The sequence below is a fragment of the Natator depressus genome, chromosome 24, assembly GCF_965152275.1.
Source record: "Natator depressus isolate rNatDep1 chromosome 24, rNatDep2.hap1, whole genome shotgun sequence".
In the NCBI taxonomy this organism is placed as follows: Eukaryota; Metazoa; Chordata; order Testudines; family Cheloniidae; genus Natator; species Natator depressus.
In genome coordinates this window covers 6,712,882-6,729,392 of record NC_134257.1, presented here as the reverse complement: position 1 = coordinate 6,729,392, position 16,511 = coordinate 6,712,882, and the positions used below count along the sequence as shown (strand labels likewise).

At 48.2% G+C, this 16,511-nt stretch overlaps 1 protein-coding gene across 2 annotated transcripts in view; it reads right to left on the bottom strand.

Annotated features, from left to right (window-relative positions):
• PLEKHO1 (pleckstrin homology domain containing O1) overlaps positions 1-7,289 on the bottom strand; it is a 66,953-nt gene extending 59,664 nt beyond the window's left edge. For both annotated transcript variants that reach the window (XR_012636244.1, XM_074939138.1), the window contains exons 1-2: positions 7,229-7,289; positions 6,264-6,410 (exon numbers count right to left, since the gene is read on the bottom strand). Coding sequence is in view for 1 of the 2 variants with exons in the window: in XM_074939138.1 (XP_074795239.1) it covers positions 6,264-6,410; positions 7,229-7,258 (177 nt within the window). In the remaining variant the exon portion in view is untranslated. The remainder of the gene's footprint in view (positions 1-6,263; positions 6,411-7,228) is intronic.
• Between the last annotated feature and the right edge of the window lie 9,222 nt (positions 7,290-16,511).

The following is a 16,511-nucleotide window of genomic DNA, read 5'->3' as shown; positions in this document are numbered from 1 at the left end:
ACCTCCCAGGCTGCACATGCAGCTCAACAGCGTTCAGACGGCTGCAGCAAACACAAGCCGAGCGTGCAGCCAACTTTTCGAGGGCTCTTGAGCTCACTGAGGCGAGGCTTGCATTAGCGGCTTCAGGAAGCCCACCAGAAAAGCACTTCCTCATTAACTTCTTGTGAGCACAGAGTCCATTTTTGATGGCCATGGGCTTCCTGGCAGGAAGTGGTAGGAGCCCAGCTGTGTGCTGTGTTAGTCAGGCTGTTATTCCCGAGTGTAAATCAATAACAAAGCCATGCTAGAAAGAAGAGAACAATTACCAGAAATGTGGGTTTGGGGAGGGAGATAGGGGAAAGGAATGCAAAATGCCTTGCTGCTTACCAGAAATCAACTCCAACCAGCCTGTGTTTTGTTATTGGGAACTTTCTGGCCACCGACCAAATGCAAAATAACAAAGGTTTTGCATCGTTTATGGGACCAATTTGCAGCAACGGCTAAAGATTTGTGTGTCAGGTCGATGCAATTGGATACACAAAGCCTTCGGCCCCTGCTAGCGTTTGGTGTGCCGATGAACCAGCAAAAGGTGCGTGGCTTTATTAAAGGGTGCACTAGAGGCAGAGCAGGTCGGAGAAGTCTTGCACAGATTCCAAACAAGGGTGGGGATCAAACTTACATTACGATTGTTCACATTTCTTCTTGACAAAACTCAATACGCTAGGGCTGGGGGTTTCAACCCACAGTGGGGTCCGGATTTCAGAAGAGCCCATCTCCTATGTGGGCCCCTAAATAATAATCCCTTGTTCTTACCCAGCACTTTTCCTCAGTAGATCTCACAGCCCTTTAAAAGGAGGGCAGTGTCATTCTCCCCATTTTACAGAAATTGACAGGCAACATCAAGGTTTGTTTCCTAGTTAATATGAGATTTAAGAGGAAGAGGCCCAGGTCCTCGGCTGGTGCAAATCCACATAGCTGCCTTTGATGGAGCGATGCTAATTTACACCGGCTGAGGAGCTGTTACTGTAACAGACCCTTTTCAGAGTAGCAGCCGTGTTAGTCTGTATCCGCAAAAAGAACGGGAGTAGTACTCCCGTTCTTTTTGTAACAGACCCTGGAATCTAGTCTCCCATCAGCATATGCTCTCCCTCTACTACCCAGGGAAGTGAGACTGAGATTCTACCCCAATGTCTAGGCAACCTCCACAAGCTATCCCCGCTCACATCTCCTGGAGGGGCCTGCTCTTCCAATTCCTCCTCAGCTGTATCGTCCCCCTTCACCTCATTGGGGTTGCCTGTAGCCCCTTCCTAGTAGCAGAGTGTTGTCAGTGGAAAGTTATCTCAACTCAGCACGAAAGCACAGCAGGGGCTCCATTGTCTCCATTGGGCGTAATCTGGTGTGTGAAAAAACAAAAGAGGCTGCGTTCTGCTCTGCTCGACCAACCCAGATTTATTAACCTATTTGTAGGCGCTGCAGGCACCTGTTTCCATGAAAGCTAGCTTGCCCAGGATGGCCAGCAAAGGGGAAGACCTATGGCTCAGGGAGGAGATGAATGGGGAACTGGCTACGGGCCTGCTGCTTGGAGTGGGAGGAAATGCTAGCTATAAATGTCCTTCCATCCGTTCTTGTTAGTTTGCATTTGTTCTCTAGAATGTCCAGAGATCCAAGGGCCAGCCACGGCCAAAAGAGAGCAAACAGCGGGGTCAGATCCTAAACTGCACAAGATCTGGTTTAAAAAGAGTGTCATACTTAGAAGTGCAGAGAGAGACCATTTTACGCACGTGCAACGCACTACACACACACACGCACCACATGCACCCAGGCAGAACACACAGATGTTGCTTGTTTGTCCACAGAATGTCACATGAGGGAGATTTCAGAGTAACAGCCGAGTTAGTCTGTATTCGCAAAAAGAAAAGGAGTACTTGTGGCACCTTAGAGACTAACCAATTTATTTGAGCATGAGCTTTCGTGAGCTACAGCTCACTTCATCGGATGAAGGAGGGAGGATTTGCTCCACCCCATGCATGTTTATTCGTATGTTGAGACTCACAGAGACATATCCCACCTGCACATGTGCCCACTCTTCATTTATGCAAACACACACACACATTCACAGAGACAAATTATTCATTTTGATGCTGACATATGCTGCCAGACGTTACCCCTTTAAGACACATATATCCACAAACACGTTATTCTTCCAGGTAGACACACACATGTTCTCTAACGGGCATTATTCATACCCAAATGCACACAGTCTTCCATGCACATGTTCGTTCACACACATTGCTTATTGTGGCACACGCCTTGTTGTTCCCTGCCATTCGATACATGCCTGGTCACTGACACGGATACACATTATTCATTTAGAAACTGGCACTCACATGACTGTTCACATGCAGACATACAGCACATTTAAACACCTGCTCAGGGCACACCAATACTGTGGTGATAGGCGATGGATAGATGTGTTATTTCTCCCTACGTACACGTTCGCTGGCACAGACTCACGTGATCGTCACTGAGACTCGGATACAAACATGCGAGTTCTCAGTCAGACACGCACGTTACTCCGCAATGCCCAGGGCCATTGCATGGCACCCCACGGCAGAGTCTTGGGCCTGTCTACACCACAGACACTCATGCCCTTCTTAGAGGCTGCCCCTTAGCTCCTCAAAGAAGAGGAAAGTAGCTCCAGTGACAGTCATTCAAAACCCAGCCCCATGCAGTGCTACTATTCCTGGGCCCGGGTTACTCAGGTGTCGGTGCCAGAGGCCGGGCTGGGCCTTTACATTAACCCTTGACCAAGCCGGCAGTAGGTCACTAACGAGAAGATCCATCTATTTGCCCCCAGTGCTCCAGGAGCATGCACGGGATGGGGGAAATTGGAAGAGGGGAACTCTGCCTGTCCTGGAAGTTAGATACAGAGTAAAATCCAGTCTGCATTGCACTCCGTGGGTGTGGGGAGGGGGGATCCCTCCCCCACACAGTGGGCTCGCAGACAGGACAGCTGCCACAAAGCTCACAAGCACCCAGCGTGTGCACTGGGGCCTCTCAGCTCCTGGCTATTTCAGTCTCTCCCCCTGCAGACTCAGGAAGGTTACACAACATGGGTTACATATAGGTCATCCCCGGAGAGGCTTCCTCCTCCCCAACCAGGGCTAGCATGCTAGGGTGAAACCCTGGCCCCAGTGAAGGCCATGGGGGGCTTGCCATTAGATTCAAAAGAGCCAGGATTTCACCAGATTTCAGAGTAACAGCCGTGTTAGTCTGTATTCGCAAAAAGAAAAGGAGTACTTGTGGCACCTTAGAGACTAACCAATTTATTTGAGCATAAGCTTTCGTGAGCTACAGCTCACTTCATCGGATGCATACTGTGGAAAGTACAGAAGATCTTTTTATACACATAAACCATGAAAAAATGGGTGTTTACAGAGATTTCTGATCCTGCACAACATAAGAACATAAGAATGGCCCTACTGGGTCAGACCAAGGGTCCATCTAGCCCAGTATCCTGTCTTCTAACAGTGGCCAGTGCCAGGTGCCCCAGAGGGAATGAACAGAACAGGTAATGATCAAGTGATCCATCCTCTGTCGCCCATTTCCAGCTTCTGGCAAACAGAGGCTAGGGACACCATTCCTGCCCGTCCTGGCTAATAGCCATTGATGGACCTATCTTCCATGACTTTATCTAGTTCTTTTTTGAACGCTGTTATGGTCTTGGCCTTCACAACATCCTCTGGCAAGGAGTTCCACAGGTTGACTGTGCGTTGTGCGAAGAAATACTTCCTTTTACTTGTTTTAAACTTGCTGCCCATTAATTTCATTTGGTGACCCCTAGTTCTTGTGTTATGAGAAGTAGTAAACAATACTTCCTTATCTACTTTCTCTACACCAGTCATGATTTAATAGACCTCAGTCATATCTCTCCTTAGCCGTCTTTTTTCCAAGCTGAAAAGTCCCAGTCTTATTAATCTCTCCTCCTATGGAAACCGTTCCATACCCCTCATCATTTTTGTTGCCCTTTTCTGAACCTTTTCCAATTCCAATATATCTTTTTTGAGATGGGGTGACCACATCTGCAGACCCCAGCTCCGCATCCTCACCCCTGAATCATGGCTTTCTGCCCTCCTGCCTGGAAAGGCACAGACTCAGCTCCACCACTTAGACAGCTACAAATGAGGATATTGGTTAGCAGTCCCGGTGATGTTACCGCATCTGCTCAGAGAATCATAAAGCGTCCTGCCAGCACCATTAAACATCTGCCTGCCTGTTTCAGCATAATCCCTGCAGCTCACTGTAAATTTACCGTTATTATTGTCTGCCAATAATACAAGCTATTCCCAGCCCCTCCCTACCTGCACTGATGGGATGGCTCACGGTATTTGGGTGGAGCAAACAGCTCCCCTTTGGCCTATGTGCAGCAAAGTGAATTTCTCTTCTAGGCCCTGATTCAAGCAAACACAGAAGCACGTGCTTAAATTCCATCCAAGTCAACTGGAGTTGAAGAAGTTGATCAAAGTTAAACGTGTGGTTACGTGCTTCCCTGAATCAGGGCCCTCGTGCAGAAGAGCAGTTAACATGCAATGGTAGCATTCTGGGCAGTGAATAAGGAAACATTCTCCCAACCATTTAATGCACTGATCTATCTATGTCTCCATATCTGCATATCTATCTGTCTGTCCGTATAGCATCTGATCAGAATCAGTCTTTCCATCTAGAGTATCTTGCTACAGTAGCTAATCTACCTCTCTTGTCTATTTTCTCTCGGTCTGTGCATTTCTAATGTGCTGATCCCCTAGTTCCCAGGCCTAATTTACAAGGAATAAGCCCCAGCCATGCCCTGTTTCTGTGGCCATCGAGAGCATATTTGGAGTGAGTTGTGAAAAAATGATAAATGGGAAGCCCAGACCAGGCTCCCCCCCAGTTAGTTCTCCAATCATCTCTCCATTGCAATAAACTCAGATCCATACATGCTCTGCCATGCTCAATGATGTCATTAGCCTCTTTGCCAAAGGATCCTTCTCCCTCTGCCCCATGTTATTTCTCATCGATAACCTGGGCGATGTTACCTGACATGCAGGCAGTGGGACCTTCCCTTGGCTGTACACACATGAGTAAGGGCTGCTGGTGTGAACCGTGCTGCGGGATGGGGCCAAGGGCATAGGTGCTCGAACTAGGGGTGCAGGGGATGCTTTTGAACCCCTGGTTTGAAGTGGATTCCATCATATACAGGGTTTACAGTTTTGTTCAATGCTCTCAGCACCCCCACTACACAAATTGTTCCAGCACCCCTGGCCGAGGAATTTGGTTGTTTATCTACATCCTGGCCTATCTCTCCATCCTCATTCACATCTGTAACCCCAGTCCGGACACCGACACCCTCCTCGCTTCTGGTACACATGGCACCAATTAACACCAAGATTTTGTTTTGAAAGATCCATCTGGTTTAAAACAAACAAACAAAACCCCCAATTGGGTGGATTTACCGATCCCAACATCTGTGAAACAGGGAAGGGATGAGCCAACCCCTGCTAGATGAGGACAGTCACAGATTGCAATGCCTGTGCTCAGAAAGCCACATCCAATTAAATCCAATACATTAAACCAAAAACCCTCAGACCGTTGGAACTGAGACAGGGGTGCTTTGTCCACCCTCTGCACTAACAGAATGTCAAAGCAGTGGTTAAACTTTACTTGTGTCCCTTCCTTTGGAAAAACAACTGAGCGATAAGGGACTGGGCTTGGAACCTAAAACCCCAACTTGTAAATCGGTCGGTCTGGCATCCTAACCCTGCTGTTATTTCCATTTGGAAAACGATCAGGGCGCGAGGCTGCAAACCAGGCCATTGTGGAACTCGATAACAGAGGGCAGACATAAGGAAATACGTGACTATGGGGAAAGGAGAGATGAACAGCTTTAACATTTGCCAAGCAAATCGTTTCATGTAGCGGCGCTGGAAAATGTCTCCCCGCCAGTCCTCTGTGGGAGACTCCAGGGCACCGTTGTGGTGGTTGTTGTTGTTAGAATCAACACACAAACCCAATCCAGGTCTTGTTTGAACTGACAATGCAGAGCCAGACAGCGAAAAGAGAATTCCCCATAGAAACTCTCCAGCTAGCAAATTACATGATGGTTAATAAACACCACGGATGGAGACTCCCCGGTTTTGAAGGGGTGTTGGATAAACACTTTGGCTGCTCAGTTTGCTTTCAAAAGGCAAAGGGAGGATGGGTTGCAGGGGGAAGCGGGGAGGAGAGACATATTAAACAAATCCTACCTCTTTTTCTGAGATATAAAGCTGATCTCCCTTCAAAACCACATAACGGTTTTTCCAGATTTCCCTAAAAATGCCTTTCCCGCAAAATTTCCGAACCCAGCCAACCTTCTCTGGCTGCATGGATTGCTGGTTTCCATCCTGTGGCCCCTGACACAAAGGGAGGGGGAGGAAGAGAGAGAAAAGGGATTATTAGAGGGTTTTATTCCTCTATCCTTCACCCTGCCTTTTTCTCCAAGTTTGCCCCCCCTCACCCTCACCTTGCCCACTCTCCACCAATGCTGAGACTTAGGTACTTTACCAGTTTCACTCTGCAGAGATTCCCCCCTGCAGACAAGAAGCAAAAATAATAATACCCAAGGCACAGAGCAAAAATCACAAGCTATATCTCATTCTGTGCATGAGACAAGAACGGCTGTGATGTTGCATCCATCTCATCCAACATGCATTTGCTACCGGGGAGGGAGGAATTCCAACTAACTGATTTTTTACTGCAGCGCAAATTGCATATTTGAGCCTTTGAAGAAGAATTTATTCCTGGGGGCGAAAGGCAAACGCAGGTTTTTATCTGCCATCTCTCGAAAGGCACACAGATACATCCATAGGTGCACTACTCAGAGACTCTCCATATAGGAGACACAGAGAGATACACAATGTCTGTTATGTGTGTTTCATGCCTTCCTTGCAATGAAAATGAAAACCGCATGCTCCTACATCCTTTTTTACACTACACAACACGACTGGATTTCCTGGCAAATTTCAAGTCGAGGAAGAGACTGTGAAGCTGGAGAGAAAGAAAGAAGGGGTGGGTCGGGGTTTTTGTTGTTGTTGTTTGGTTTTCTTTTTGCAAAGAGAGGTGGGAGGAAGTCTCAACAGAACAATAAAGAAACACACACACACACACACACACACACTCCCGCAAATACCCCAGAACCCCTCACCCCACAGAAGAAGCCGTTTCAACTCACCCTTTTTGTAGAATTATTTTTTTTCATCATTCCTTGGTGTGATCGGGCTGGAGGGGAGAGGGGGAGGGGTTCGGGGTGGGGGGGATCAGAGCGGAGCTCCTGACAGCAATGAGGCTGGGGTTGATGTGTCTGTTCTTGGGTGGTGGTGGTGGGGGGGTGAGGGTATATGGGAGATACACCGGGCACCTCCTCTCTCTCTGCTCGCCCTTTGTAGATCACAGCAGCTCTCCAGTTACGCTACAGAGCAGCCTGCCCCTGTGGCCCGCACACACCTCCATGGCCAGGCACATGGGTTTGCACGGAAGGGCTGATTCGGACCCCACAGCTCCATCTATAGCCAGGCGCGCGTGACGTCCCCGAGCTCACAAGACGGGGCGAGTCCCAGCCCGCAGGGGGGTTTCTTCTTTGTTTCTGACTCGCTGCTGGCTCGCGGGGGCCGGGGCGAGCTCTGGGCAGGGCTGGGGGTGGTCAGATGTCCCAGGCGAGCGAGGCGCTTTGCCCGGGCACAGGGCGCCGCTGCACAGGGCACCTCGCTGGCCCGGGGCTGGCGCCCGGGGAGCTGCTGCAGCCACGAGCCGTGCAGTAGCTGAAGTGCTCGCCAAGGGGACAGTTTCCTCCCCCCGGGTTGTTTTCAGGGGGGGTGGGGGGGTGCGGGAGGGGGGGATACCTCGGGGACGGGAGAAGGGGTTTTTCGCCAGGGCTGGTGCCTGGTAAAGACGGGCTCAAACGGCAATAATTCAGAGTTTAGCTGTCACGCTCCCTGAAAAGGGGGGGTTGGCGTGGGGGCGGGGGTTTGCCTGGGTTTGGTGTTTTGTTCATTTTGGGGGTCCTTCGTCGGGTTCTATAATACCCGAACCATCACAGTGCAGGACTGGTGTCATGGTATCTTTGGGGCTCACATACCTTGTTGATAGATAAATGGGGTGAATGGGGATAGATAGATAGATAGATAGATAGATAGGTGGGGTGTATGGGGATAGATAGATAGATAGATAGATAGATAGATAGATAGATAGATAGATAGATGGGGTGAATGGGGATAGATAGATAGATAGATAGATAGATAGATAGATAGATAGATAGATAGATAGATAGATAGATAGGTGGGGTGTATGGGGATAGATAGATAGATAGATAGATAGATAGATAGATAGATAGGTGGGGTGTATGGGGATAGATAGATAGATAGATAGATAGATAGATGGGGTGTATGGGGATAGATAGATAGATAGATAGATAGATAGATAGATAGATAGATAGGTGGGGTGTATGGGGATAGATAGATAGATAGATAGATAGATAGATAGATAGATAGATAGATAGATAGATGGGGTGAATGGGGATAGATAGATAGATAGATAGGTGGGGTGTATGGGGATAGATAGATAGATAGATAGATAGATAGATAGATAGATGGGGTGAATGGGGATAGATAGATAGATAGATAGATAGATAGATAGATAGATAGATAGATGGGGTGAATGGGGATAGATAGATAGATAGATAGATAGATAGATAGATAGATAGATAGATAGATAGGTGGGGTGTATGGGGATAGATAGATAGATAGATAGATAGATAGATAGATAGATAGATAGGTGGGGTGTATGGGGATAGATAGATAGATAGATAGATAGATAGATAGATAGATAGATAGATAGATAGATGGGGTGAATGGGGATAGATACATAGATAGATAGATAGATAGATAGATAGATAGATAGATAGATAGATAGATGGGGTGAATGGGGATAGATAGATAGATAGATAGATAGGTGGGGTGTATGGGGATAGATAGATAGATAGATAGATAGATAGATAGATAGATGGGGTGAATGGGGATAGATAGATAGATAGATAGATGGGGTGAATGGGGATAGATAGATAGGTAGATAGATAGATAGATAGATGGGGTGAATGGGGATAGATAGATAGATAGGTGGGGTGTATGGGGATAGATAGATAGATAGATAGATAGATAGATAGATAGATAGATAGATATAGGGGTGTATGGAGATAGATAGATAGATAGATAGATAGATAGATAGATAGATAGATAGATAGATAGATATAGGGGTGTATGGAGATAGATAGATAGATAGATAGATAGATAGATAGATAGATAGATAGATAGATGGGGTGAATGGGGATAGATAGATAGATAGATAGATAGATAGATGGGGTGAATGGGGATAGATAGATAGATAGATAGATAGATAGATAGATAGATAGATAGATAGATGGGGTGAATGGGGATAGATAGATAGATAGGTGGGGTGTATGGGGATAGATAGATAGATAGATAGATAGATAGATAGATAGATAGATAGATGGGGTGAATGGGGATAGATAGATAGATAGATAGATAGATAGATAGATAGATAGATAGATGGGGTGAATGGGGATAGATAGATAGATAGAGTTAATGGGGATGGATAGCTAGAGTAGATTAGATTAGATTAGATGATATAGATATAGCCTTACAGTGGAAATGTTCAACCTGATTCTTTAGTCTGGCACACACCCACCCTTTGCGGATAGCTGACTATATTTCAACACAAGTACTTTGGACGTAATGCTGTGAGAATACTGATGATGTACTTCTGTTGTGCTGTTAGCATCCTCTTAATACATTATGTGCTGGAAGCAAAAATTGACATTGAGCACTTGGAATATAAAGTATTTCAAGGCCATTCGCGGAGGGAGCGTTGGGTCTTTCACCGCTTTTTCAGCAGCTGGTATGTCTGTGGAGACCCCCGGTGCTGGGGTGTGCACCCCATGCCAGCCTTGGTGGGATTAAGGAGGGCCAGAGCGGCCAGTTAGGCTACTGGGCATTGCGTGGGAGAGGGCGGACCAGGGTTAATTGAAAGTGAAGCCCAGCTGGGGAAGGGCTGGGACAGCATTTGAAAGACAGGAGGCTGCAGGCAGATGTGAGGGGAGAAGTTTGTGGGCATTCCCTGGGAGGCTGGGCTTATTAGGGGGCAAGGGGAAATCTAGGGGGAGAGTCACCCCTGAGAGCCTGCTCTGGACTAGGGTGTCTGGTAACGAGCTAGAAGGGGCTGCGGTAGCCACAGGGAGCAGAGTACACTCCCACAGTAAACCCAGAACCAGGCACGAGAAGATGGAGAGGCTTGGTAGAAGGAGTGACAGCGATGGGGCACTGGGGCTGCTGGTTATAGGATCCCTGGGCTGGACCCTGCTGTGGGGTGGGGCTGGCTTCCCCTGCTAGCCAGCAGTAGAGTGGCAGAGAGCCCCGCGCTGGGGCTGACCACCATCCAGAGAGGGCATTTAGGCAGTGGTCCTGCTGGACTTTGTAACCCTGGACCAGGGGGGCTGAATGGCCAAGTTACGCGAAAGGAGGCTACTGCAGAGCAAACCAAGGCAGAGGGGGGCACGCAGTGCAGTGACAGGCTTTCCCAGACTTTAGGGTTTGTCTACATTTACAGCACTGTAGCACTTAGTGAAGACGAGAGCACTTCTCCCGTCAGCGTGGGTACACCACCTCCCCGAGAGGCGGCAGCTATGGCCACAGGAGAAGCTCTCCTGCCGACACAGTTCTGTCTGCACCGTGGGTTAGGCTGGTATAACGGCGTTGGATTTTCCACCCTCCTGACCGACGGAGTTACACTGCCATAAGTTTTCAGGGGAGACCAAGTCTTAGACACCGGCAGGTGCACTAGCCCGTTCACTGCCCCCGTCTCATGTGCTGTGGGATACACAGAGTATGTGCAAGTACATCCCAGACTGCTAACTAAGACAGAGCCCTATGCAGATTGTCAGCTCCTTCTTTGGGGCAGGGACCGTCCATTAGTACTGTGTTTGTACAGCTCCTAGCACCTGAGGGTCCTGCACCGTGACTGGGGCTCCTTGGTGCTACTGCAACTGAAAATCACTAAAAATAATAACCACAATGACTAGAACAATACAATGTAGAACGATATATATACAGTAACCACAATCTACAATACAGTGAGACAAAACAAATAATAACAATAATGATCTACTTAAGGCCCTACTTGAAACACAGGATGATTGTCAAATAATTGCAGTTGAGTCGTGGACAAGATATGGAAAATCACAGAAAAGTAATAATGGATCTTTATTAATTGTGGTAATTTGGAAAAGCCGAAGAAGACCTATTTGTTTGGAACAATATAAACGCTCAAGTATTAAGTTATGCCTGCTTCTTTTGAAAACCGGACATTTTGCTGCAATTATTTCAGTCATTAAGGTGTGGGGCTGACAGCCCAAGCCCCAGCCGCTGTCAGCTCGGATAAATGGGGAACTACTGTACTAATGGGGTAAAAAGGGTGTGTTGTGAACCTCGAAATGTGTGCAGAATTGCGGACTGTGCAAAGTAAGCTAATTAAAATAAAAAATGTGGTGGAAGCCTAATGTTGCAGGATCTGCAATTTCCGCAAATTAAGTAGGGCCTTAGATATACTTTTAATCGACATTCACAGAGCATTATAGCATGAGTCACCAGTGTCTAGGCCCCTAGACTAGGACTGAGGGGACCTGGGTTCTTCTCCCACTCCACTGGGCTGACCTGTGACCGTGAGCAAGTCAGTTGGCCTCTCTGTGCCTCAATTTCCCCATCTGTAAAATAGGGATAATAATGCTTTGATGTTTAGTGCTATGCTCTACAGTTGAAAATTGCTCTGTATGGGCTGTTACTGTATATTTATTATTATGATGACATTTACTTTCCAAAGTGAATCCAGTGCTGATGGAAGGTGCTGGTCTATTTGACTCCTGCAGGAGTGGGTTTCTGTGTGGCTCAGCACAGACCTACCAGTGGCTTCCCCATTATGAAGAGGGAGGTAGCTAAATACAGAAGCCAAATGAAAGGTGCCGGGATGAAAGTGAGGTAAAAGAGACAATAATCATAATCACTAGCTCTCAAAGCAGGTGAGTGTTATTATCCCCATTTCACAGATTGGGAAACTGAGGCACAGAGCGGGGAAGTGACTTGTCAGATGTCACCCAGTAGGCCAGTGGTAGAGCTGGGAATAAAACCCAGGTCTCCTGCGTCCCAGTCTGGTGCACTAGCCACATCGCCTCCCTTTCGACAGCAAGAAGGGTACGGAGCAGAGAACCCTGGGTAGCACCTGCTGTTCTAAAGCCCCGTGCCCTGAAAAAAAATCACAAGTCAGGCCCCTCCAAAATCAGGAGATTGTCTTAAAAATCACAAGATTGAAAAAAAAGTAACACGCTTGCCCAGCACCAAAACTTCAGCCATCCAGGGTCCCGGTGAGCCGCTTATTTTGTGTCCTACAATGTATAGTGGTAAAGCCATCCAACAGGGCAAGGTTGGGTTCTCCCTGTGAGTATCTGGAGCCTCGTGCTGAATAAAGGAGTTGGTGGGATTTTATCCGACAGTGCTCTTCGATCTTAGAATATGTGCTCAGATCCTTGGGGATAGGGGACCCAGTACGTATCTTACTGTGATGGAGTAGGTACCCTCCCCACCCCCGGTGGTAATGAAAGAGTTAACTGGAGACAGAGCAATGAGCACACCTGGTTGCATCTGGAGGGTGGGCCAGGCCCTGCTGAAGTTGAAGCCCAGCTGAGAAGGGGGCTGTAGGGAGAGTGGGGGAGGGACTCTGCAGTCCTGCCCTGGGTACTAGGGCATGGAAGAAAGGCCTAGAGAGAGGCAGGGGAACAGGAAGCCCAAGAGGGACTCGGGAAAGGGCCTAATGGGAGGCCAAGGTGGGAAGGAGTCCAGGGAGGCAGTGAGGGGTTTGAGGGAACTGTCAGGGCTCAGGGCCTGCAGCAGAGTCCATCTCCTGGCAACCCAACGAGTGCAGCTGGCCTGCAGCAGGCTCCCTGATTGACTGAGTGGTCAGGAAGGGCAGCTGGCTGGCTTTTAGCCCAGCAGCAGCTCTCTGGCTGCTTAATGGGCTGCTGCCTGCAGCTCCTATCCTCCCTGTGCCTGCTGCTGCTCCAGCCATATTCCCCCCCCTGCTCCGAGCTCTGTTCCAGGCCTTGTTCCCCAGCCTTGCTCCTGCTCTGTCTGTGCTCCCTCAGCTGGCTCCTGGTGCCGGCTTCCTGGTTTGACTCTGGTTCTGACCCTCAGCGTGGCTCTTAATTCCCAGTTCCGGCTCTGACTCCTGGGTTGGTTGCTGCTTCCTTGCTCTGGCCCTGGGATCGGATCTGCTTCCCAGCTCCTGCTCTGATCACTAGGCCTGACTGCCCATGGCCAAATTGCTAATAGGAGACCTTCGCTGCTCACCACAGGGTCCCTGTCTGGGCTGCCCTCCCAGCCACTGGGAAAGGTGGTGCAGAAACCCCCTGACACAAGGGGGAGAGGGACTGTTGAATTTGGAGCCGGGCCTCCAGGGAAAAAGCCCTGGGAGCTGTCGCTCTGCACAAGACGGGAAGAGGACTCTGCAGAGTCCAGGAAGGGGTGAAGAATCCATGGAGGAGTGAGCCCGGGTCTGGCTTGAAGAGTTACGTTTGTTTGTGTTTCGTTTATTGGCTTCTCTGTTACCCTGGAAGGGCGAGACTGAATGTGACCTGGTCTGGGCCGAGTCACAAGAAGAGGCAGACTGCCGTGGCCCAGAGCAGGTGGCGCCAAATGAGGAGAGCCTGCTACACCAGGCCTGCCAAAAGGGGCTGCCAGTGTGAGTCTACTCCGTTATAATTAGATGAACGCATATGGGGATCGGTAGATTTAGAGACCCAATTGTAATGGGAGTCGTGTGTCTAAAACCCCCTTGTTTTTGAAAAGCTCATCCCATGTCTTCAAATCCTGTCGGTGGCACTGGTGCTTCTCCATCTTTCAAAGGAGACATAAAATCAAGGTCCTCAGTACTTGTGGTTATTAAAGATCCACCGGCCTCATCGCTTGAGACAGGGAGTTAATCACCCAATTCCAACAGGGTTAACAACATTTTACTTCCCTACAATTCCTCCTGCAGTTTCAATTGGAAAAGCTGTTTTTCACTGCCTGTTCTGAGCTGCTGAACACCCTGGCAGTGGCTGCATTCCAGTGCCAGTTGGAGGGATCCCGGCAGAGCAGTATAAGTTTGTAATGCACCTTGAATCACACAACTAGGGGCCAAATTCTGCTCTCGAAGACAATTGCCTAAATACTGAGTCAATTTGAAGTCGAGACAGTTATTCAGCAACTTGACTCGTCTGAGAGCAATACTTGGCTCTGTGTATTTTGTCTTGGGCAACTTTTTCCTAAGTGTCTCAGGCATGTGGGGCCAGATTTTTAAAGTTATTTAACACCTCAAGGGGCAGATAGATGCCAAGTGAGGTTTTCAAATGGGAGGTAGGTGCCCAGCGCTTTTGAAGATCTCTCAAGGCACATCTCTGTGCATTAAGGCACCTAAATACCAGTGAAGATCCAGCTTCTAGAAGGCTACGTCTCACTGAAAGTCCATGGGACTTAGGCTCCTGGGGCTAGGTTGTCAAAAGTATTTAGGTGCCTCAGTCACTTAGGCTCTTTTTAAAAGTCACACAGCTGCTTTAACCCCCTGCCCTTAAATATGCAAACGGACAGGAGATCCCCAGGCATGAAGGGGCCTTAATAAAAGACCCATGTCGTGCTTTTCTTAAGTGCCGAAAATCCCATGTCTGTGGCGTGTTGTGTTGCTATGAGGCTGACATCATTGACATGAAACAGGTTTTGTAGATTTAGGTCAGTGGCGCTTCTAAATAGAAGACCTGGGGGTAGCGTCATTTTCCCTGGCTGGGAGTTGGGACAGACAGACAGACTAGCCACTCTGAGTTTTTTAGTGATGGAGACAGAGATTGGTTGCAATTGATAGCTGAGGGGCTAGGAGAGGGCCCCCTGTTGGTTGCATTTCAAATTGGACTGATACTCCCAGCATGCTTTGTGTTATCGCTTTGGCTCCAGCTTCACTGCTCCCTGCTCATCTAGCAGAGATCAAAGAAAAGGTCAGTAGGTCGCTCCCAATGGCTTCTTCTGATCTTCTTCTGAATAAACTTTATTCAATGGCTGGCTCCCAATGAGCACCCCTCCAATGGCCCCCAATCAGCCGGTAATCAATTTCTCCCGACAGTGTACAATGAAAGGAACTAAAAAAGAAGCGGCCCTCGCTTTGGGAAAGCTTTTGGGAAATCTGCAGTGCAATTAAGTCTGTTCTATTTGGGTTCTCGTACAATGACCGCCACTGTGGTGTGTGAGCAGCTTAAATGCTCAATCCACTTCCAACGTGAAATGCAGCGACAATGAAACTGAACGGCAAACCCAGGGGGGTTAGGCACGGGACTGCCAAAGAAAGGACAAGTGTTCCAAAAACAACTGTGTGAATTCTCACGGGTGCCAAGGACCCTTTGTGCCACCCTGAAAAACTTCCTGACGATTCTACTGAGCAATAACATCCTCCCCCAGCTCCCCAGGGAGTCTCTCTGTAACTGGCTTAGATAAATCTAGAGTGGCCACATCCGCCTTCCCAGAATACCTGACATTCTGGTACTTCTGGGCATGGTGTGACCCCGCACGCACAGTGCAGGTGAGGTCATGCTGGTGGAGGCGAAGGGGGGCACTCTTCAGAATGGCCTCCCCCATCCCCTCCAGGATACCGGACAAAACCACGTCCGGCTTGGTCTCAGTACCAGACAGGACAAAACCATAGAAAAAGGACGGCGCAGCTCGAAGCTGGACGAATGGCCAGCATATCTAGGGGGCGCTTTAGGAAAGCCATGCAGTCGGGCCAAAAGCTCTGCTTGAATATGCTGCCACTGGGCTACTTTGAGAAAATGTTGGCTCAGACCCTTGGTGGGATTGTACAGGCTTAGCTCTAATGAAGCCAGTGGGGTGACAGTGATTTAGGGGCTTACAATTCAGGCCTAGACGTGTCAGGGGTCAATGTGACAGTGGAGGGGAACCAGAGAAAATGCAACTTCATTCCACACTCACTGTTCCCTTGCTCTAAGTGATCAGTAACCTCCCAGCTAGTGCCATGGCTCTCAACCGTTCCAGATGACTGTCTCCCCTTCAGCAGTCTCTTTTGTCTTGCGTACCCCAAGTTTCACCTCACTTAAAAACGACTTGCTTCCAAAATCAGACATAAAAATGCAAAAGTGTCCCCAGCACACTATTACTGAAAAATTGCTGACTTTCTCATTTTTACCATATCATTATAAAATAAATTGATTGGAATATAAATCTTGTACTTACATTTCAGTGTATAGTATATCGAGCAGTAGAGTTTAAACAAGTCATTGTCAGTATGAAATTTTATTTGTACCGACTGCGCTAGCACTTTTTATGTAGCTTGTTGTAAAACTAGGCCAATATCTAGAT